Source organism: Atractosteus spatula, chromosome 13, assembly GCF_055471065.1.
Source record: "Atractosteus spatula isolate fAtrSpa1 chromosome 13, fAtrSpa1.hap1, whole genome shotgun sequence".
Taxonomy (NCBI): domain Eukaryota; kingdom Metazoa; phylum Chordata; class Actinopteri; order Semionotiformes; family Lepisosteidae; genus Atractosteus; species Atractosteus spatula.
This window is the reverse complement of record NC_142718.1, coordinates 27,165,018-27,188,939: the sequence shown is the minus strand read 5'-3', so window position 1 is coordinate 27,188,939 and position 23,922 is coordinate 27,165,018. Positions and strand designations below refer to the sequence as shown.

The 23,922-nt window shown below is 39.9% G+C and overlaps 1 protein-coding gene across 3 annotated transcripts in view; it reads right to left on the bottom strand.

The window, feature by feature from the left end:
• slc25a12 (solute carrier family 25 member 12) overlaps positions 1 to 23,922 on the bottom strand; it is a 30,979-nt gene that overhangs the window by 3,070 nt on the left and 3,987 nt on the right. Inside the window, exons 1-14 of one of the 3 annotated variants that reach the window (XM_088931252.1) lie at positions 21,891 to 22,205; positions 20,937 to 20,990; positions 16,268 to 16,410; positions 14,802 to 14,917; positions 12,239 to 12,378; positions 11,046 to 11,192; positions 10,075 to 10,213; positions 9,200 to 9,293; positions 8,480 to 8,564; positions 5,418 to 5,502; positions 4,435 to 4,593; positions 3,479 to 3,531; positions 3,310 to 3,390; positions 801 to 941 (exon numbers count right to left, since the gene is read on the bottom strand). In XM_088931252.1, coding sequence (XP_088787378.1) covers positions 801 to 941; positions 3,310 to 3,390; positions 3,479 to 3,531; positions 4,435 to 4,593; positions 5,418 to 5,502; positions 8,480 to 8,564; positions 9,200 to 9,293; positions 10,075 to 10,213; positions 11,046 to 11,192; positions 12,239 to 12,378; positions 14,802 to 14,917; positions 16,268 to 16,410; positions 20,937 to 20,990; positions 21,891 to 21,902 — 1,449 coding nt within the window. In that variant the 5' untranslated portion in view covers positions 21,903 to 22,205. Of the gene's footprint in view, positions 1 to 800; positions 942 to 3,309; positions 3,391 to 3,478; positions 3,532 to 4,434; positions 4,594 to 5,417; positions 5,503 to 8,479; positions 8,565 to 9,199; positions 9,294 to 10,074; positions 10,214 to 11,045; positions 11,193 to 12,238; positions 12,379 to 14,801; positions 14,918 to 16,267; positions 16,411 to 20,936; positions 20,991 to 21,240; positions 21,261 to 21,890; positions 22,206 to 23,922 lie in introns of those variants that run through there. The other 2 variants (XM_088931253.1, XM_088931254.1) reach the window with 2 other exon arrangements.

Sequence of the window (23,922 nt, the reverse complement as noted above, 5' to 3'; positions counted from 1 at the left end):
CGAATGTTTATTGCATTTTCCACAAATCACATTTTAAGCAAGCTAAAAGAGCTGCGACTGTGGAAAAGCAATGCATCTTGGTTATAATCTGATACTACAGCTCTTCAGCATGTGCTACACAAGGAAAAAATCCTTAGAGCCTTTTAAAAAACCACAGAAAGAAAATGCGGTCGTGCCAGGAGACAGTAAGCCTGCAGGAGGAAGGCTCCCTGTGGCTCGACCCAGAACAGCTTTTGGACCTGACAGCACAGTGCTGGGTATTTCTGATACACTGGGGCCACAATAATGCTAAGCCCTTGTCTATTGTATCAATTCAAGGAAAGGAAATGCTTGTAGAACAAGGACTGTGTTGTCTGCAACTCATTAAAATATGGAACAAGAGAACAGTATTACGCAAGATGTAGTAAAACCACAAAAACTTGGACAGGAGCAGTAGCAAGCTGTCAAAGTGCAAATCTTCTGAATTCACTGTTTCTCTGTGCCAGCAGTCATCTCTGCATTATAAAGACTTACGTCTTCCTGAAAGGCCCATGTTCAGCAAGCGATGTAATCTAAATATTGTTTTGCTTACATCATTCAATACATTCTGTTGTCTCGTATGTAGCAGAAAATCAGTAATACATCATGAGGCACTAAAGAACTCCAGCTCGTAAACTGGAGTTGAAACTTTCAATTCAACATGCACAAGACCTTTCTACAGGTTTTTTTTTTAAATCATCTACTGATTCTATGACCAGGTTTGATATATATTTGATTATAGAACACACAGAAGTTTAAAACTCAAAGCCTGCGAAACCTACCTTATACAGGCCAAAGAAGCCCAGGTCCCGCACCACACTGAGGGCACTGACGCGGGGACCGGTGGTGATCTCTCCTGCCACCTGCAGCCGGATCTTCACGATCTCTAGGGGGTTAGTGAAGATCACCTGAGAGCCTCCGGCCTGGACAGGCACAGGAAAGACAGGGAGGAATGGAGGATTATTCACATGAGGTGGTGGGGGAGGGTTAAAAACGGGGGAAAGAAAATATACTGTATTACAAAACTGACACAGCTACTGTCACGATGCTAAAATTCCAGAACGGAAAGGGGACAACAGCTCTCTCGAATCCCACTTCATGTAGCACAAACATGACGGGTTTAGGAACTAATCATAAGTGGAACATTTTGGTGCACAAAATTGATTATCTCCAGTCTTTCCAAATGAATTACCCTTAGGGAAACGTCAGACACTCTCATAAAATACAAATATTTATGGTGAATTGTAAATTACAGACTCCTCCTCCATTCTCCCTCACAGTGTTAAACAGCTTGAATGCTGTGCTTTTACTTCTCTGCGATGTGTTAACGTGGTCTTGGAGTTCTGCAGTCTACTCCACTTCATTCCCTCGGAGGGACGCAGATCGTTAAATGAGCAACGTGTGTTAATTAATCACGATTCACCAGCATAAATGTTTAAAGCAACTACAATTTAGAGAACCTAAAATTTTACATGCTGTCAAGCTTAAGATGTTACAGTAGCTAAGTGCCTCTTAAAACAATTTTTAAACTTTCAAAAGGGTCTTGCATTCTACCACTATTGTAGATCTTAGTATGAAATGTTATATATATATAGAGAGACCTTTTCTTTAGTTTATGCAAAAGAAACGACTGAGAAAATTACAATAAGCGCTTACGGGAAAAAAAAAAGTCCAATGCAATCAGGAAATGCCTTCATAAACAAAAGAACAAATGGGCATTGACTGTAGAGGTCAGGCTCGGCTTGAGAAGCAGCACAATTCATGGTTAGAAGGCTGCTGCTTCCCACCATGTGACATGCTCTGGGCTGCAGGCCCTGACCCCACTGCCGGCCCTCTGCAACCCCCCTTCCTCCCCAGGCGCCCCCTGCAGAAGGGTGAATGGCCCACCCTGGCCTTGCCCATTGACTTCCTATCGGGAGCCACACCACAGAGCAGTCTCCAGTGACTGAACTGAATCATGACCATCTCTGTCTGCCGTGAGGTTCAGCAGTGCAGCCCCAAGGCACAGCCTTTATGACTAAGCCCTGATTTATCATGCAACAATCTAATCAGGAACATCAAGCCCACTGGTGATACTCAAGGCAGACATTTTTGCTCTATAAACATCCGATTTCTTTGCCCCTGCTCCAGCTCTTCTAAACCACATGTGGGAATCCTCTTGTAAGGGATTCATCATTCCGTTCCATTGTCATTCCCTGGGATTGTATGAATGACTCATTTTTAGTAGAGCAGACAGCATTATTCCCACATGTATTTAAAAGAGAACACAGCACGTGCCGAATTGTTCCCAGTTTCTGGCTTCCATGTGGCATTGAATTGTCTTCCAACACAGAAAACAAATGTTCCTTTAAAACTAAAGGAAAAGAGAAAGCATAATGTTACTTAATATGTCTGCGCAAAAATAATTAAGGTTGCCCTTTAAAGTTGGATGTGTAATCCCCGCTGATTGCTGCCTTGGTACTAAACACAGGTCCTTTCTAATGTCGCTCTGGAGCTACACATGGTGCATTGACAGGTGAGGGCTCAGGTATGTACTGCACTGTCAAACCTAATCACAATGAAGTGGAAGCAGCCATATCGGTGACCCTCCAGGGCTTCTTCTCTCAATTAAACTTTGCAGAGGTCATAACCCCCTGGCCCCTGTTCCCTCTAGTGTATGACACAGTTTTCCAGGGCTGCCTGTCAGTTTCAGTTAACTGGGAGCTATTAAGTCTCTCAGGTAGCATAACAGCATAAGCTTTCCTTAATCCTACAATTCTGTGACCAAACATTGGGCAAATTCTGAAACCCGAATTAGCAAGGTTATAAATAGGCCATTCACAGGCGTATTGCTATTTTAAAATCAGTCCTAATTAGCGGGTTCTGAGACCAAACAGTGGTTCAGAGTCAAGCCTCCTGTTTTTTTTTTTTACAAAAACCTACATGGTTTGTGGTATGTCTGCACATAAGAATAAAACTTGAACTTCTGGCTGCCGCTATATAGAGAGTGGGCTGCAAGCATTGTGCTGCGAGTAAAACAAAGTACATGTCGAGGTCTTCAACCCGATGACATCTTAATTAACCCAAAATTAAAGTCACAGGCTTATTGTTTTTTCCTAAAACACGGGAAGCATCGGTTTTACCATGTTGGCCTCCTGGTCAGCCACACTCCAGCTTCACATTGTGGCAGCCGTTACCGTCTCACCCCCAGGAAAACCTGGCCAAGTGCTTTTCAGCTTGGAAAAGAGGCAGAAGCTAAAGGATTTCACTGTACAGAAAATAAGCAAGGAAAACCCCTGGCCCAATACTCACACATCCACCAGCCATGATTTCTGCAAACAATGGGATGGAGCCATCTTTTTTAGTGAACTTGTCTCTGACAAAGTCATTAACCTGCATTAGAAAACACACATTGAGTCAGTCACATCAGTACAAATAAAAGGATCGAGAACACTGATAAAAATTGAACAAAAATACTTACAGTAAGTTTTATAGCCTTTTCAGGAGCGACACCTACAAGCTGCGGCAAAAGACCTGAAGAAAATATGTACAGTGTTTAGATACGCCTGGAAATAAAAACAGCAGTTCTTTCAGATCTTGGACACTCAGAAGTCCATACCGCAAAGGTATCAACAAAATGCAGGTTTGCAGAGGGAACCATAAGAGTGGTACATCAGAAGGGATTGTGTTCTCTATTGCTTGTGTTTCATGAAGATCTTTCAAGAACTACTACATACATTGCGTTTTTCCATTTTCCCACTGAATTTGTAACTGTTTAAAAGGCTTATATTTTACAGGTCTCTCCATATTCCATTTTTGCATTTCAACTGCACGGCAGCCTAAAGCAGCAGATATCAAAATCATTAGAGCACCGATAAATACTGCACTGTTTCCGTGTCCTTCATCAGATCAGATAAACTTCAGAAGGGCCTGCTGAGTGACTCTGCATGGTAGGCAGCCAGGAAACCGTCAAACATTCCTGTTGCTCTCAATCAGATCTCTTTATCAGTGAGTGAAAATTGCTACGAACATCCTCTACTGACAGTGTGCAGGCAAGAGGATCAGCAGATGGCAGTCTTGACTTCCTCCACGAGGAGCCTCACACTCAGAACAAGCCCTTTGATTAAAGCCACATACACAGGGGAATATTATCCCCTCCGTTAAATGATCTGCATTGTAAGCCAGAGATTACAACAAGATGCATCTTGCTTTCTATTTATTTTGCACTACCTGCGCATCAAGAAATCCAGCATTCGCAGGAACGCTATTTGTGAAATTGCAATCAGTGCTGTCGACCTTTACACTTCCAGCAATTCTTTGCATTCTGCTCAGTGTTTACTAACTGGGCTTATCCTCCCGCATCACGGAAGAGCATCTTCCACTTTTTCCCCAAAACGAGAAACGCAAGCGTTCGCATGCAAGAAAACGGCACTGTACCTCTATACAGCCCAAAGAAGCCCTCGTATCTCAGAACCTTCTTGGCGCAGTCGAAGCTGTTTTTGTACATCAGTTCGCCTACGAAGGAGCCGGTGGATCGCTGGTTCTGCATCCGTGTTTTCACCAGGTCAATGGGATACACTGCTGTGGCCCCCGTAGCTGGTAGGTGGGAGGAAGAGGAATGGCACTTTGGAAACGCATTTTAAAGTATACGGTACACAAAACACAAGTTTCACCGTCTAAATGTGTAAAAATAAAAATTCGAGTTTCTAAAATTCTTTTCAACAAATCAATTCAAATCTGTCTGAAACCTTTTCTTGTCTTGGTGGCAGGTATTCTTAGCATTTTTTTTAAAACTTTACTTCTGTGCAGGGCCGCACCAAACAGGAGCCATAAACACGTATTTCATCCCGGGTGACTTGTCACTTCTTGCCTGACATCAAAGGGAGTCCGTAATGACTCCAGCACTTTGGAATATGCTGAGCTCTAGGTTTCGTTCACTCCGCGGAGTCGAAATGAAAACATACCACATTAAAAAAAACCGTGCCTTACTGAATCAGAAGGATTTTGTGTCCATTTATGGGAATTTCGGAAAAAATCCCAAAGCATACACGTTTGCAAGTGTCGCACAGACGCACTGTTCGGGGGCAACTCGGTACACTTTCAACTTTTTAACTTGGAAGATTCAGGCTCCGTTTCTGCTATCGTTTCCATCAAGTGTAATTAGCAGAAGCTACAGCATGGTTCCGGAAGATCTGTGTCATTACAGAGGGTTTTGCCCTGAAGACAGTCTGGAGCCACAGAGCCACTGCAGCACAATGCCGGATCCTCTGATCACAGGAGGAAATAAAAGGCAGCACACAGATCATTCCAGCTCGGTCTCTGCAGTATAATGCCCCGCACCTTAGCTGATGTGCGGCAGTCTGGCAGTGTAGGATTACACAAGCTGAGGTCTGAGATCGGGACACAGACATGTCACTCACCTCCAGCAATTGAGCCCAGAGTGAACCTGTAAGCAGACTCTGCAGCCTGGAGCCAGATGGGCCTGCTGGCTTCTCCATAAGCTTGCTGTGGGGGGGGGAATAAAAGCTTAACGTAAATGAATCTGGAGAAGGATGTGGGGATCAGAACGCGACATATGAATCAACTAATATAAAACCGTAGTGTTAACAGATACAGTACCCGACGCAGAATGGAAAGACAATTCAGCACAAAGGGAAAGCCAAGGAATGTGGAAGAGAGCTGTGGAAGTCTACAAACCCACCCATTGTGGTATTGCACATTACTGACACGGCCTAGCTTGAGAGTATATCCTCCATTACAGGCACAAGATCCTTTAAAAGTGCTAAATACAGCTAATTGCTATGGTGACAGATAAAGCTTTCATTTCCAATCTTTCAACTCGGTCTGAATAAGCAAGGCTGATTTGTTTAAACACGCTTCCTTTGCTTTATTGTATTACTAAACAAATTTGTTGTACAAGCGTTTTCGATGTTGAGACTGGCATTAGCATAAATTATTACACTGGCCAAGTGTGAGTGAGCAACGTCTACCCTCCTGAGGCCGTCTGCTGCATTTTACAAGGCAGAAATCATCTTCAGCACACAGCTGTTTTCACTAAAGGGAAAATGGCAACGGGAGTTTGGGCATGATCAAAGTCCCCGAGCAATTACAGTCTCCTAAGAGAAGCCCCAGTTTTAAAAAGCCGTAGAATTGCCATGTTTTTTTGTACCCCTAATAAAGGACAAATACCAGAACTCTACTTTTAGTCACTGGGGTTGATCTTAATCCCTTCTAAAATGTCCTGGGAGGTTTCAGCAGAGTTGTGAAAGGTTTTTAAACTTTCAGAACACCTGATTATCTTTGAGGCAGGTACATTAGGAAACACCCCAAAACCACCGCTGCCAAAGAGACTAAATTTCCTCCAACGAACCAGACTTTCCAAAAGCTGCGGCACACTCCACATTTCTTTTTTTAAAAGCTATTCCGAGTTAAAAACATTAAAACCCTCTAACAGACTATTACAGGGTTTCAGGTATGCAATTTCCACTTTCCAAAATGCACTCTAATCTATATACTTTTGACATAGGGGCAGCATCAACATATTTAAGAGACTATTTTAAAAGAGATGGCGGCATTTTAATGATTGCCTCAAGCCAAGCGCACAAATGTAAAATAAAAATGCTTAAGCACTCTTCACAGTTAAGTTATGCTAGCTAACAGTTCATCTTCACACAAACAGGTCTGTGTAATTTCATTATTGCAAAATAATATTGACTATTCAGTAGAGTTTAAATCCTGTAATATATTCCTACTGTAATAAATCCATAAGGAAATTAGTTTTATTGAACAACTTCTTTTGGCGATTCCCAGTTATTAAATTAAATCCACATACCTAGATAGAAACAAAATTGTTGCACTTGGTTCCCTGTACTATGCGTGGTGTCATGTCTTTGTGGTTATGTTGTTGGATGCAGTCTGACAGGATGACTACAGACCTACAGTATGAAATCATCTCTCCAACTTACCCAACAGATTAGTATTTAAAAGTTTTCACTGAGAGGCACATACAGTACGTAATATAGCTACATCTCTTAATATTGCTTTTATATATGGCTAAGCCCATTTTAGGTTTCAGAATTTCCACATTAAGAAAAGCAGAAAAAAATCATTGGCTGTTATATCACCGATGCTGAACGTATTCAAAAAACCCGCTCTTTTAGGTTATGGGGTAAAAATTTGAATTTATTTGCACTATAAGCTTTATAACATCCACAACACACTGCTATAATTAATGCCCTTATAAATTATAATTAGGTTTGAAAGAGTAAAAAAGATTATAATCATCAGGTTATTCCAAAACATACATTTATTCTTGCTTGAAAAAGAGCAGACAGGCGTTTAATTAAAAGAAAATGGGGGCACCTTTGTGACAAGTTTGGATTATAGGGGGTTTGAATGAGAAAAAAGCACCAGTGCGAATGCAGAGAGCACAGATAAATGCTGAAATGGGGATGATGTAATTAGTGGAGTACCACAGGGATCCGTACTAGAACCCTTGCTCTTCCTAATCTAAATCAATGATCTAAAACTAGTCATGTCTGCAGATAATACCAAAATAGGATGATTGAAGAAGCAAATGAAAGCAAACACATGGTAGAAGACATTTAGTTTAGACAAGCATCTTGCTAGCAGATAAAGAACTATAAAGACATAAAAAAACTATAAAAACAAACCTGAGCTAGAAGATGCCATAAATGGGGAAAAAAACTTTTCTTATTGCTTTCTCTCATTGTTTATATCTTGCAGACAATATGTTAGGAGTATAGTCAAAAGTAAAGAATTGAAATCTAGAGACTTAAAGGAATATTATTCACAGACTGACTGAAGGAACTGACCCTTTTCACCCCTGAACAGAAAAGATTCGGAGGGAACCTTATTTAAATAAATCTGCAAATGCTTTGACAAAGCTAACGCTGTGGACATCTTCAGAATAAACCATAAAAAAGGGGACACGTGGAAACCATGCAGAAGTGCATTTAAAACTGTGAACTGGGGGCACGTTGCTATTCATATATTCATAACCCTTTGCATAAGTTACCCAGCCACGTTGATAAAAATGATACTCTGGCTTCTTTCAAGAACATTTATGATGAGATATTTGGCTCAATTAGCCACTAACTACCAAATGGCCTCCTTTCATTTGGATCCATTATAATGTTCTTTTGTGTACAGGCTGCTAAGGAACAAGCAGACCTTAATTTCATGATGAACAGTAAAAAAAGGCTTTCACAGTCCAAATGCCACACATTTTATGGTCTTCACTTTTCTGCAAAGTATTAACCTATGTTTGTTCAAGTGTAGATTTATCTTAAACCTTGAGTAAAGGTACAAAATATACATGCACACCAGCTCTCAACTGCCTGTTGAGAAAAGCAGGGCAGATACCGAGAATCTGCGACAGGGGGAGCTCTAGAGCACATTGCATTTCTTCCGGAAAGATCTCCGTCTGTCTCCAGCTGAACCGCTGGTCATCACCTCCTACCTGTCTCTGGATCTCGGCCAGGTTGTAGGGTAGGGCTCCCTCCTCCAGTGGTGCTATTCTCTCAATGTCAGCCAAAGTCAGCCGCCTCCAGTCAAAAACCACAGGAGAGAAACATCTCATTAGAGAAACTGGTGAATGAAACTCAATCCTGAGCTATTACTCTATATTGCTGACAGAGAATGAAGTCAGATTTTCCACACTTTTTATTGCATTTTTTGTCAAGTTACTGCTGCTTTAATATGTGCACTCATATACAACAGACAACAAATGTGAACAAAATTCTTGTACAATCTATTAAGAGCCAACAACGATCAAACAAGCTAAAACAAATGGCTCTTTTAATTCAAGCAAGCAAAAATAATCAAGCCAAATCCAAATGAGCCAAAATACTTAGCTGCTGCCTTGAGACAAATTATGTGATGAAGTTTGGTACAAAGCAAAAATATACCACAAGAGACTTTGTGGTAAAACTCCACAAGCAGTTACTGAAAATGTATTTTCAATACTACCCAATAAAGGGAGCCATAAATCTAAAGATGTATTCACAGTTTCAAAGAATTTTTTTATTTATGAGTTAGGAAAAATAATAGTCCTCATTTTTTCTTTATGAGATGCATATGCGGAAAATTTAAAGGATAAAGTTTGTGTTCCTTCAGAACAAAACGACACCATTATTGCAACACATTTCATGATGAGGAGGACAATAAATTAAATAATTACCCGGAGTGAGTGTAAAGATCAGAGAGCTGAAAGAGGATGTCAATCTCCAAAGGTGTGATTTGACCAAATTTATTGGCAGCATGAACAAACTCCTCTGTTTAGCATTTTGGAGACAGTAAAGAAAAGGGAGACATTAGCTTTCGCCTTCCATTACAACACACTGTTCAAGACGTCATATTTTAAAACCACTGTTCATCCTTGTCATTTCTCTTTGAAAATAAGGACAGGAAAGCAAGCTCTTTATGATTTCTTAAAGTGGGCCTGACATACAACATGTACAAGTATTGCTATTTTCCCTGTGGTCCTAACACTCTATTGTGCAGGACAAAATTGATACTCTGGCAATGCAATGTAAAATGCATAATGTTCTTGGTGCATTCTAAACCCCTTTAAATGGTTGTCTAGCAATCTTGTTTTGTTGTTGTTGTTGTTGTTGTTGTTGTTGTTTTTGATGGCGTGAAGTCACACTGCCTCCCCCAGCTGTTTCCTTTTATGGAAGTCAGACAGCTCGACACGTGTCCTCTACAGCAGCGTTCTGAAGCCCAAGCAAACATGAGGGGGGAAAAAAAAACAAAGCCACCAAAACAGCAGAAGACTGTCAAAACAGCAACAACAAAATAAGAGGTCTATTTGAAATGTAAAATGGGACACTGTATAGAAAAGAAAAGCATAAGATGGTACAGCTGATCCCATGAAGATGAAAGATTATTGAATTCCAAAGAGCTCCTTCGCTTTTACAGCCAAAGTTAGATCTCGCGATTGTTTTTCCTGTAAAACATGCTCATCTTTTCTTACTTCACATGCGAAAGCAAATTATTTTCTTCCGACGTTTTATTTTCTACCAGTCCAGTACAGTGGGGGATGACCGATTTTACCTTTAGTCACTTGGATATCCTTCCGCGAGCCTGCTAGTGTGCTGTATATTTTGAGGATCAGTTCCATGTTGTTGAGCAGAGAGTTAAATGCATTAAAGTAGGAGAAGCTGACCTGGTGAGAGATGCTCCCACCGGCTGCCTGTATGAGGAAAGAGAAACAGTCTGATACCACTGAGTAAAAAAACACAGAAAGGGGCAAAACGCTATTTATCCTTCCCATTAATGAAGCACCATTTTAACACTCTGTACACCTAAGCCACAGAAATATACAGAAATTCCTGTGGAATAACATGTACAGTGGATATCAAAAGTCTACACAACCTTGAAAAAAAGTTGTTTTTTTCATTTTTAATCATTTTTCTTAAAAACAATCCATTTGTTTTTCACTTAAATATTGTTGGTTACAAGACCTTATCAAAGGTGAACAGTTCTGACATGATTTGTCTTGATTTCAGCCTTCACAACAACAAAAGGGTGTGTATATATGGGATATCCACTATATACAACATCATTGTTGAAGGAAAAAGAAAAAAAGAATCAGGAAATCCATCCACCCATTTTCTGTCCAGTTCTTCCAGTTCAGGGTGGTGGGGGAGCTGGAGCCTATCCTGGCAACCAACAGAAACAAGGCAGAATACACCCAGGATGGGATGCCAGTTCATTGCAGGGCACACACATACACAATCATGCCAGGGCTCTTTTACCCAGAGGCCAGTTAACCTACCAGCATGTCTTTGAACTGTGGGAGGAAAACCACCCAAACACAGGAGTAAATATACAAACCCCTAGCAGGCAACACCCAAGGTCTAGAACTGACCCCAAAGCCCCAGCGCTCTAACGATACCCTTTAAAATATTGTAGTGTATTAGACATTAAAAGATCATAAAGTGTACTGCATATTTTTGTCTAAGTTTAATTTTATTTGTTCTTGTAACTGTAACTGTGTGAGGTGCTCTTTTTGCTGCACTTACCGAGACGAGATTCTCTTCCACAAAGGGAGTCAGCATGTGCGAGCGGATCGTAGCCATGATGTCACTGAAGTCTAAGGCTGTGATGGCACCAGTTTTGTTCTTGTCCTTCTGGGCAAAAGCCTGCCTGGCATGTTCCAGCTGCAGCTCCTGCAGATACAGACAGCGCTCTTGTGCTACTAGTAAACAGACCACCACAACAGAGCAACGTTACACATCTCACAAAAAGAAAAGGCTACGCAGTCCGAGGTTTGATTGTAGTAGTAAATCTTTACTTAAAAATGACAGAACAAGACACACGCTAGTTCGACAGCTTTGCAAAGTTAAACACAGCATTTCAAAACGATATGGACAAAAAAAACGGCAAAAGTGGGCTTCACTGGACACCAATCTCCAGGCAAATGGCTGGATAGGAAACAGGTGCATCCAGAGCAGTTACAAGCAATTTGTCTTGAGTTGCCTGCAGTCACAACATTTTCCAGCCAGGGGTCACAGCTGCAGTTAGCTTTGGTCCGACATGACCTGACTTTACAAATCCACAATCCCTCTAGGAGAGGCAGGTTGACGGTTTTAAGAACCTTTTCCTGTGGCACCAAAATCCAAACTACTTTATACATTAGACTTGTGTTTTTAACACCAACAAATTCGACACTTCTGGACAGCAACCGGTAAATACTATCAGCATTGTGCGCCAAGAAGACCCCCCCCGACCACCCCCAGCTACCTTCACTCCAGCATTTAACACTCGTTTGATTCTGGCACAACTTCTGTGAAACACGTCCAAGTATTCTACAGCAGCTTCCAATTTCTCGGGATTAACACTGCTGCTCTTATCATGTGCTACACCAGGGTCCCACAAAACGAAACCACACATTACAGCTGGCCTTACCTACCCCCTCAGCTGGTCCTCAGGATTAAATTTTAAACCTGGCACACTACCCTCAGTAACCACCCTGTCCTCTGTGCCTGTAAGGCACCTCTTGAAACACATCAAAACTGATTAACTCCTGCTGCTGCGTTTACAATGCACATAAAACCCAAGAATCCATGACAAGGAAAACTCCGGAAGGTTTACAGCTCAGCAGTGAGGAAAAAAAACACCTTAGTACCCTAGTAAATGTATATTTATAATACAAAAAAAGCAATAAAAGAGGAAAAACACCAAAGGAGAGCTTGTGAACCAATTTAAAACCTACCTGCAAGAACTGAGTGAACTCCGGGTAGCTGAGGTGCTTCTTTCGGTCATGGCCGAAATGAAGTCTAATGAACTCGCAGTCCCAGTTGAAAGGGATGTGGTGGTGAATGATGGTCTGTCCAAAGATATCTCTGACATTTTCTAAGGAAAATTCAAACACAAAAGTAATATTACATGGAGGAATATTACATCCAACTGCACTGCAAACTCTCAAGGCGGGTTAGTTCTGATGATGCACGATAAATTCTGAGGATTTTCGTCTGCTCTTTTGCTTTCACGTCCGTATTTTGGAAACACTCCTCTAGTCCAGGGATTTATTTTCCCAGGCCCACCTGCACAGTAAAATCAACTATTTGAAAATTCTTCCCCTTCCACGGTTTGGCTTCAGAGAATCTGGGCACATTTTCTGCATCCTGACTTTTTTAGGAGGAGATATGCTATACTCCCCCCCCCCCCCCCCCCAGCAACAGGTATTTCTGTACTCTGACCCCTCATCTTGTCTTGGACAACACCAAGCGAAATGGCCACCCTCAAAATATCAGCCCCCACCCCCCTGCCTGAGGTGGGCCACATGAGCAGAAGTGTGAACACATCAACAGGGGCAGGATCAAAGGGATTTCTGTGGTTTAATCAATTAAAACAGACAGTCAGTCAATGAGAGGGGGGAAAAAAATGCAGCTGAAATGAAATGGACATCTTATCTCAAAACAATTGATGGCTAAGTGAGATTCTATGCTTTTTTATACGGACACTTACCCCAGTTTACAAACCAAGCAAATTAATTTTTTTACAAATAAGGCAAATTTTTAAAATCTCAATTCACGCGAATTTTTCAGAATCTGTAATCTGCATACATAAGAGTGAAATACTTGCATAGCACTTTCTTAAATATCTTAAGTAACTTCCACTATTTAAACCATTTTATTAATACCGAGTCTGTCGATTTGACAAATGTTTATTGCAGAATACACTACATGCATTATATTACAAACTGTTCATGTAACTCACTGGGCTGTGAGCTAACCAGCACATACAACTGGAACATACTACCATCCAAAGTATAAAATAATAAACCAGAAAATATTAAATCCAACTTATGGAACAGCTTTTGGAACTGAACGCAAATGCAACTCAAGGGGAAAAGTATTAAAAAAATGAAATACCCATTTTTCCAGAAAATGAGTTTCTCTTTTAACCTACATATATTTGCAGCCTATTTCTCCCCCCATCTCAATGGCTGGAATGAGTGCGATAAAGCTCTCATTTCAATCCTCTCAAGCATGTCGAGATTACAACATTCCAGTCCACGATGAAACGATTATGTATGGCACAGTTACAAAAGGAACCTCTGGAAAAAATGGAGCTTGAGAAGTAAAACAAAGTCAAAAAGAAACACTACAGTGAAAGCAACTTGCCAGCAGTGCCGATATACCAAGATGGAGCTGGGTCAATCATATTTGTGTTAAATTTACAGTTAAGAAACTATAATCCTGAAAGCTCTCTCAGTCAGTCTATTTTGGACATTTTGTTTCAAATAAACCTGGTTTACCTTTTTCAAGAAGTCTCAAAATGATTCTGATTTTAAAAGACAAACTACTGGTTAGATTCCAGCTCTCAAGAATACTGTAAGGATCCCCTAAACTATGAAAATACATATTCTTCATTGATTTCACTTTTCATGTTCTTAATGCTAGAATGCAGATTTTAACAACCAGTTGTGCTCCATTACCGCCATCATTTCCAGCTGGCAGGTCTTACAGAGGTTTAGCTTTAACCGAGATATTCATCTTTGCGACTACAGATCCCAACCTTTACTGGGCCAAACATAAAATCTCCATTTATCATTCGTTTGATGCTATTTGATTGCAGTAAGAGGTAGTGATAATCTTGGGGAAAAAAAATAATTTCAGTGTAAAATTGTATTCAGTGTAAAAATACTATTGAAATAGTAACTAAAAGCTCACAACAACAAAGTGACCCTTCTGGTAAGCAAGATTGGGCCTGGTCATTACTGGAATAAGAGACTGCAAGGAAATACTGTACCTACAGAACAGCTGCTGTGTAGGTGGATCAGAGCGGTCAAAACAAGTCCTGCCTATCTGGCTTTAAATTGTTTAACGATCCCAAATCACATTTTTTTTTAAAGATTAAGGGCGTTAACCCCAGTCTCCTGAGGAAACTCCATTCTGGGCGTGCACAATAAGGCCTCCTGACACTTCATCCTATCTTTTATTGGCGAGAATTTCTTACTTTTCCAGCCGATATGCTGGGCAGCTTGGTCATTGGTGCACAATGACTGCTACCTGTACGTGAAAAGCTTGGGGATCCTTTGAGGACGAAAAGCACAGATTAAAAAAAAAGCATGACAAACATAGTATTAGAAGACACAAACCCTGCTTGTGTCTCACATTTTTGCAACCGTTTCCACGAAACCTAATCAATGCACAAGAGTACGAAAATGCCAGAGCTGAGGGAAAAAAAAAACATCTGGACCACAGATGAGAGAGTGCACCTCAGTCAAGCTAATGCAGCAATGGCCTGGCATTAGAGCACACTGTACCTACCAAAAGACACATCTCCAGTGCCATTCTTGTCAAATAACTGAAAGGCCACTATATACATGGCATCAGGGGCACAAAGGACAGACTCAAAGGCCAGAAACTCTTGGAAGGAGATGAGTCTGTGTAGGGGAAGAAAACAAAAACATTACAATGACCTGTGACAGCAAAAAATTCCACCAATTTCTAAACAGGCGTTATAATTAACATAATTAATGCATAAATTACAAAAAAAACATTCATAACATCTGAAATAATTATTTCCACACGCAACAAATTAGGAAACAAATGTCTGTAATCATGCAGCATTATCATTTCTTTTTATTTATACAATTCTATATCATGCGACCAAAGTTATTTATGGCCAAAAACTACGAATTGCAGGTTCTAAACTGAATTAGCAATTAAAATGTACTGCCGTCAAAATAGCTTGGAAAGCCATTACTTTTTTAACAGAAGCTCTGAATGCAACAGGCGTTTGCTTCTGATCCCTGAAAGAAACAATTGAACATAAAGGAACACAAAGACAATAACAATGACACAGTATGTAGGAAACAACAAAAGAGCATTAATTAATGATCATGAAAAAAAATTGGAAATCCTGACACTAGTGGCTAATGCACTAGACTCCGAAATCAGCAGATCTGGGTCTGAACCTCACTGAACTCCGATTATATCACTCCAAAACATCAGAGGTAAAATTACACTGGTTTAACTGGAAATTATAGCTATAAAATATTGAGAACTCAGTGATGATTAAAGAGAACCCCTGATGCATTAAACTTAGTAAATTAATTTCCGTTTCTTATGATAGTGGCATAAATGTACTATAGGACAGGGCATCCACTTTTATGTTGAAATAATTGTAGCTTCCTACAGTTAAGGCATTTTAAACTCTGTGTGACCCATGACAATATCGTACTCTGAAGGAATATGTAAACGTCAAACCACCACCACAAGAGTTTAATGTGCTGCACACCAAAATGTGAAAGTCAAATGCGGTATTTGCAGGTCAGGTAAATTTTCAAGTTAACCATGTTAATAAACACATGCAGACACACATCAAATTCCGGCCATGGTTACTATTATATTGGTCAGGGAGCCATGGACACATCCCATTTCTCTGATGCAGACATTTCCCCCCCCCCTCAGTGGAAAAGAAAGATCTAAGGATCTTGTTGGTTCTCATTACAATGCTTCTTAAAATGAATGGACTGCATCAGTGTTCTTTCAGTTATATTCTTCCTTCAGGATATTTAATGGTTAAAAGTAGCAGACATCTTACTGAATACCCCCGCCACATATCAATTACTTCCCTACGGGACAAGACATTTCAAAGAGAAATCAGCAGAACTCCTTTTCACTTTGCCAAGCTGCTAGGGGAAAAAAATACTCATCCGCAGGGGAGTTATTGATTAACTTCTCCACCTAGTAGCAGTTGGATAAATCGCACAAATTCCAAACAGACTTACCCATCTTTAGTTGTATCAGCCACTCCAGCTATGAGCTGCACAGTTTTGGGGTTGTGATGGGGCAGTGTGTGGAGCCCCAGGTACTTCTGCACAAAGTCACCGGGGGTCATGTAACGCTCCCCATCCTTTTCGACACTGGCATGCTGTTGAAAACACAATAACATTTTGTGGATATGCAAACATGCACCCACTGTGAAAACGTATACACGCACACAGAAATCACACAATGCAGAGCAGGTCACGCACTGGAAAAAAAAAATGATTTGGTTGTTGTTTCTCTCTCACAACAGTTAAAACACTCATTAATAAGGAAAATCACACCATCGAGTGTAAAGCAGGTAGGTAATTAAGCAGAGACCAAACCATGAATAGCACTGATCTTTTAATATTATCGCCTTCAGACTTCAGTGTCAAACCTCAGTCTCTTTTGTATCACTGTCTCCCCCGTGTTTATCAGAAAATACAAATTCATTTCAACAGCTGAACAATACACAGGGAGCCCAAACTGAAATCATTGTCTGCACGGAAAGTGGCTTATAGCTTAAAGGCACTTATTCTGAGAGAAATTGACTGCTTTTACATGCCTTTATTCAACTAGTGCAGCGCTGTCGATAGCATTGATTTTTATTTTTGGACCGCAACATGTTTAGATGTTTCATTTCACATGAAATCAATCACTTCATCTGTACTTCATGAAGTTACTATGAAAGATAAATCTAAAACACAAAGTTATAATTATCCAATGCTTTCAATAGAATTTCTTTCCTATTCTTTTCATCTTGCAAGGTGGGGGGGTGAGGGAAATCATTACAAATTGCTTTATTACAGTTTAATATACAGTATATATATATCAGGATATTTTTTTCCAGACCTGATTTTACAAAAACAAGCGGTTTTCAAAAACATAACCTCCTTACAGACTACCCATGTGACCTCTGCTACTGCCAGTCTAACAACATCTATTCTACTGGCTCGAATCCATTTCTCTAAAAGCAACTCGCAAACTGTCAGCCGGAGAACCTCAAAAACAGACTTTCTTTAACCCTCAATTCCAACCCCTGCATTACAATAACTCTTGCTCTATTAGATACGAAAGCATGTATAAGATTTAAAAATACTCCTCAATGCAGCAATCCGAAAGATCAGAGGACATTTGAAAAGGTGTCATATTACTAGCTGAGACATCACATAAAACGAAAGCACGCACAGCCAGGAGGGAGGAAAGAAAGGCCATTCACTAGGTCCACTGCCAGACTCTGAGGAAAACCCTTCACCAACACAGCTTTCAGACACTACATTTGTATGGTCATGAGTTAATGTTTTAAGTGAAGGTATTAATTCCAACCAATTTATTAACATCTTTACTAAGCCACTGTGCATGATTTACCCAATGCTGTATATCTCAAGTGGTTAATCATTAAATTAAGCAAATAACCACACTGTCATTTTCATAACTGGTCTAAATGGTACTCTAACGTACTATAACCATTTATTTTATGCTACAATAACATGACCTATGGGGACAAAAATGAAAATGGCATTTTAATCGGTCATTATCACATTTTTAACTCCCGGTCAAGCCAACAGAACTTCTATCCAGGTAACAAACTCCAGAGTGTCAGAGACAGAGAAAAAGGGGGTCAGCTCATCATTAAAAGAGGATCAAAATTAAGAGTTTAACCATCAGCAGCCTCCTCTTACTGCTAGAGTCTCCTCTCTTAATCCGAGTGCTCCCATTACAATTTTAAATGTCTAAAAAAATCCAGAGCCAGGCCTTTTTCACACGACAGCTACTGAAAAACTATCACTGCACCACACACTCAACGAGCAAACTTCATCTAAATGGAACTTTAAACTTTCTGGTTCCCAAATTTAACACCTCAATCAATATGCTTTCTGTAGATCTCAAAAACAGCCATGGACCTAGACTAAGGTCAGTTTCTAAAAGAGGTCACACAAGGATAAATGCTCTTATCAAGGGGATCCCAAATTAGTCCAGGAATGTGAGTGACCTTTCCTTGTGTGACACTTAAGGTTTTTTTACTCTACATGACAGCAGCAACATAGTAGATCGGTACTAAATCTAGTCACCTCCACACACTCTTGGACCAACTTACAGTAACAGCCTTCCTCAGTATCTTATTATAGGTGACTATGCATTCTAGGTGTAGGTTAAACTGTTAAACCATCTTCAATGCATGGCCATCTCCATTTCTTGTCCTGGTCTTTAAATGCTTCTACCTGGACTTTGTAGTGCAAGTCGCTACCCTGTGTCGCACAGATATGACATTGTCTTTTAACCACAACTTGTTCTACTCCCTTCCCTTTACAATGCATGAACAAAAGGATTACAGAACAGTAAATTGTTTTAAGGAATTGGGATTTAAATTGGTTCGACACATTCTAAAGTGTATGCCTGAAGACAAACATGTGTCTTGCCAACAGTTTAGGAAGTAGTTTTACACAACACAAAACTAGAACTGTGCTCTAACACTGCTGCCTACTATGTAAAATAAGAGGTATTCCTTCACCTCCTTCTCAACTTGTCCTTGTATTCAACAGCTTCAATAAGAAAGTGTATGTAAAAGTCACCAAAAATATCATCGCAGAAGTGAGCAAAGGCAAATAAAAAAGGCCAGCTTGACAAACAAGAGAACTGAGAGATGGAGAGTTAAGCGTCACAGATAGAGATCCTGTAGCATAGCAGCCTGGTACGTTTCAGGTTTTGCTAGCATCTTCGGACAGAAGCAGGGAAGGCAAAAAAAACCCATTGAAATCCATTTTAAAAAAGGCAAAGGCCTGAAATATCAAGCATCTGGTGTTGTCTTATCATTGTTGCTTTGTAGCACTGGAAAGGTAACAAAATAATTTATTGTAATCAAAACTGGTTGTAAAAATATACTTATCTTGATTAATTCTTCAATGTTTGCTAAACTTGATCCAGCAAGTGGAAGCCGGAAATTAAAACTGGTTTTGAATGTTTATTTCTACAATGCCAGACTTCTGTGTAGGTAAACAGGTTTGCATGTCCTAAAGCTATGAATAAGAGCTCAACAAACCAATAACAAGCACTTTGGTCAGATAAGTTAAACATTTATTCAAAACAATAAAAAACAGAAAAGAAGAACTTTCACAAAAAAAAAAGAGGAGATCTAAAGGCACCCCCAGCTTCCACTTAATCTTTTAAGATTTTTTTTTTTCTGGCTACAAGACCCATCAGCAGAAGGCCTCAGGCCTCAAGCTAAATAGTAACTTGAGAATTGTCACTGATCTAGTAATATTTAATGCACTTAATTAGTTAGTCGATAACGCTGCTGGAGATGGTAAGGTGCCAATTCTCTACACTAGTGTGGAACTGTATATGCCAAAGTGTGACCTTTGCCAACCTTGACAGAACTCAAGCTTGCAATACCGCACAGAAGTTCTATACCCCTTCCCAGAGTCAAACTAAAGCAGTGAAGCATTCAGAGATCCAAGCTCCTTTCTGTCTGAAGGTAAGGAAAACGCACAGGCGCACCGGAAAGTGGCAAAACAAAACGCGCAGAGCTGAAGTCAAAAACGAACCATGAAGAGTGACAGCGGACAAGCGGGCCTCAAGCGGGAGGAGATGACGCAGACGACACCATAAAATAAACAAAAACACCAGCTCCCGGCTGTATGAAACACCTGCCCTTGAGCAATTAAAGGGGAGCTGCAACGCTTTCTTCATATTTAGGGTTAGAAAGAATCCGCATAGATGAGTGCATTTCAAAACACGATAAAAGTCAAACGTACACAGTAACTTGTAAAACCTCCAACTTACATCACAACATAGACAAAATTTCCAGGTATGTGCAGCACCATGTTCTGCTATTCAGAATGAGGCAACAAAACCTCTGTGACATGTAGCGTCCTTATTACACTGTAAAGAAGCAGGCTGGTGCAGGCTTTTAACCCAATAGAAATAGTGCTCTCGACTTTGAGATGGTTTTGCCGACAAATATTACTTGTTAACTCTGCACGCGGATCACGTCGGAACATTTCTGCTGCCCAACCTGTATTAGCTTGTACCGTGCACTACATCCATCATTTTGGTGACTAGTGAGCAGGAAGGGCCACATTGTGTCTCAATTCGTGGGAAGCACGAGTAGCATGTCAAACTAGTAGTAAACAATAGCCTTTGGGCCTTTTGACTGATAGGAGAAAAGAAGCCAGCACTCTTCTGTGAAAGGGATGCGTTTCAACATATTAACTTTGAAAAGAGAGCCCAACTTTGTCAAAAATCAAAATGGACTGTATAAAGGAAGAGCCTCAGATAATTCGGGGCTTTGAAACGCTACAGTATACAGGTGCCAACCAAAGACAAATGCTGAACCAAGAGCAATAAAAGGGAAACTACTAGCAAATAATGCAAAATGGATATCGCTTTCATTTAGCAAGAGAACATCTGTCACGTTCACCTTTTCCTTATACAATGTCCTTCCACAACAATCAAACTTCCTTGTTTATAACTCCACCACAGGGGAAAGACTTCTGTTTGCTTTTAAGGTTACAGCAAGGACAAAGGATACAGTATGTGGGCATGACAAAAAATAAAACTGTCACCCAGAAATGTTTCACAACACTGAAATGTCAGTCAATTTCCACTAAATGTAAAAGACAAGAGAGCACCGACTATGGACAGACTTACCTTTAAAAATATAGCCTTCAGTTCATTAGGGTCAGCCCTTTTAGTGGATTGCACCTGGAAAAAATAAGATTTTCAGGCAAAAATTAAACTCGCGATTCAAGAGGATTTTGCACTGAAATTACAAAAATCAGAAGCTATGCACTGCAAACTAACGTCTTTGTTAAGACTGAAATTTCCTAAAGTAACTAAGCGGATATCCCTATTCAAGCAATTTCAAAGTAACATTACGCAACTGTATCTGCACTGACATTTCTTTTTATAAAAGGAAATTCATTTGGTACGGTATTTTAAGATACACACCTACCTGCTACATTACATTTCTGATGCATGACCTAGTACATGAACAGATATTGCTGATAAAATTGCTTATTAAAAAATCCTTCAGCTTGCGACTAGTTTTCTCAACCCAAACCGTTTCACATCCGTGCGTTTTGAAGCTGAAAATGCCCTGTTGAGTCTGCCAATTATCACTAAAATTGCTCATATTGTTATGTCACTGATCATACGTGAAAAAACGAAAAACTGGACAAGTCTGGTTTCGTTAAGCCTGAAACAGCAAGACCGTAGCTGCGATACAAACTCTTGAGCATCAAGACCTAGGCTCCACAGTACACAGCATTTAAACGAAACACCTTATCGCTCTTGGCGCAACTCGCAATGCAGTCGGAATTATAAAACTCACAGTACACGGCTATATAACTGATTAACTAGGTGATGTACCAAGGCAACTCTGCGAAAAATAAACAAAATGCTTATTCCAAGGCCAAACGAGAGGCCGAACGTAGGTGCTGAGATGCTCACATCCCTGCCTACAGTGATTCCTTTTTGCAACTAAAGATGACACTAAACGCGCGTATGTACTCTAACATGACACATATTACAATACCAGAAAGTAAAACCCATAACAAAAGCATTAAAAATGTACAAGAAGTGAAATGTAGTAGCCAGAGTCACCTTGACCGCCATGCTGGGTGTGACGTCACGGCAACTCGCGCAGGCGCTCCTCAGTGCTCTGTGAGCCCCCTAGAAGCGTGGGAATAAATTGGTGGAGGCGCTCAATGAGCTCTCCGTTTTTGCCGTAGACCCTTTACTCGTCAGGAAGTTCCTGTAGGTCAGACTAGAAAGCAGCGTGGCATCTCTCGTTTATTTTTTTCCAGCCGTGCATTAATAACAGCATTCCACCTTGCTTGTTCTCGAGAGATAAACGCAGACTGCATTTCTTTTCTCCAAATGCCCTCAAGACTTGGAATGTTGCAAGGGCATGTGACTACACGCAGGAGAATGCTCAACCAATTATTTGAATCAAATAAATTAGGAAGGAAATGGTGTGTTCACAAAAAAAAAGCACGATCGAAAGAGTTTAAAATAATTATTATCAATACCGATTTGAATACAAGTACAGTTTGCATTATAGTAGTTCAAGTAGGTAGCTGCGTCATGTGTAGGCTTTAAAGCAACAGGTAATGGGTTTATTCCATGCTGGAAATGAAAGAAATGAAACGCAACGTTTCGGCTGTGGAGCCTTCAGGTGTGGTTATCAGTTAGCATTATGTTAAGAATCATGGAAAAGTGAAACCTAACGTTATTCAAAACCTCATGCACACCTCTGGTTCAGACCGGAACAAACGCCTCTTTATCTTACATAAGGAAATAACGCCAATCCACTGGGATGAGTCTCCAGAAGTAAAACCTTAAACCCTCCTAAAAATGTCTTGCAAAGCAATTCTTTCGTTTTCACAGGTGTCAAGAAAAACAATGAAAATCGTTTAGTCAAAAAGCTCAGTTTAAAAATATTCTACATTGATTAAGTATTCAGGATTTGTGACAATGTAACAGAGTAATGTTTCCTTGTTACGAGTTGCATTGTAAATGTATACATCAATCCATGTATATAACATGTATATGTATATTCCATGTATATGTTTCCTGCAGCGATTAAAACACTGTATAAGACGGTTTATGACATAAATTAACCCCCTTTTTATTTGACAAATGTTGTTCTTGTTTATCGTTTTACTGTTTTCTTTGGCAGATATAGTACTGTTTTCCATATCGGTTCTTACGCCCTTCATAAAACGAAACAAAGCAAATTAAATAAGTATGCCAAAGAAAACGGGGTAAAATGTTATTCAAAGTTTCTCGTTTTCTTTGGGTGATCTGTTAATTGATTCTATCAAATCTTTCTAGACGAAAGTGAGACTTTGCCTTGTTTTGCAATTGTCTGTTTAAGGGGGAAACCCCTGTTTTCTGTACAATAGGAAAAGGTTGGATCTGCTGTGTTTTGTTACCAGAAGCCTAAGATAACACAGTGTTAGTGTTCTGTTAGTCTATAGCCTTTCATTCATAACATCTCTTCCCCAATTTCTCCACCCAATCTCTCACCTTTTGTTCATCTTGTAAAATCCAAATCGAGTGTTTAAACTTATAAACCTTACAACAGTGAGGTTTCTGTCAATGGAGTTTTGTATTTAAAACTCAAATATGGATTGCTCAGAGCCATAGTAGGACAATTACAAAACGTCAGAGCAAAGAATTATTGAGCTGGGGAGTCAGTATTCAACATTTCGAGTTTCATTCAGCTATTTAAAATTTTATTATAATGGTAATTAAAATGCATGTATCTATCAGCAGGAGATGTGAAAGGATCATGGGAGAGTTTAATTCAGTAGTGGATCAATAAAAGCTAAAAATGTTATTGATATAGACTGCATATAAATCAGTTTGGAACCTGGAGAGTAGCATTTATAAAATATTGCCACACTTCCTGTTTCACTACAACATCCAGGATTTCTTTAATCCATATAAATATGTTACTGTTGTTTAGCATGTTGACAAAAATCAGATGACTGATTTACCAAAAGTACTGTAGCTTTAGCAACACTTTGAGAGTTCAGAGATCAAACTGTGTGTCGCCTTTCTCACTGTCAATGTACTGAAAAACACTGTGAGAGATCACAAGGTATTGTACATAGGAGAGGGATAATCT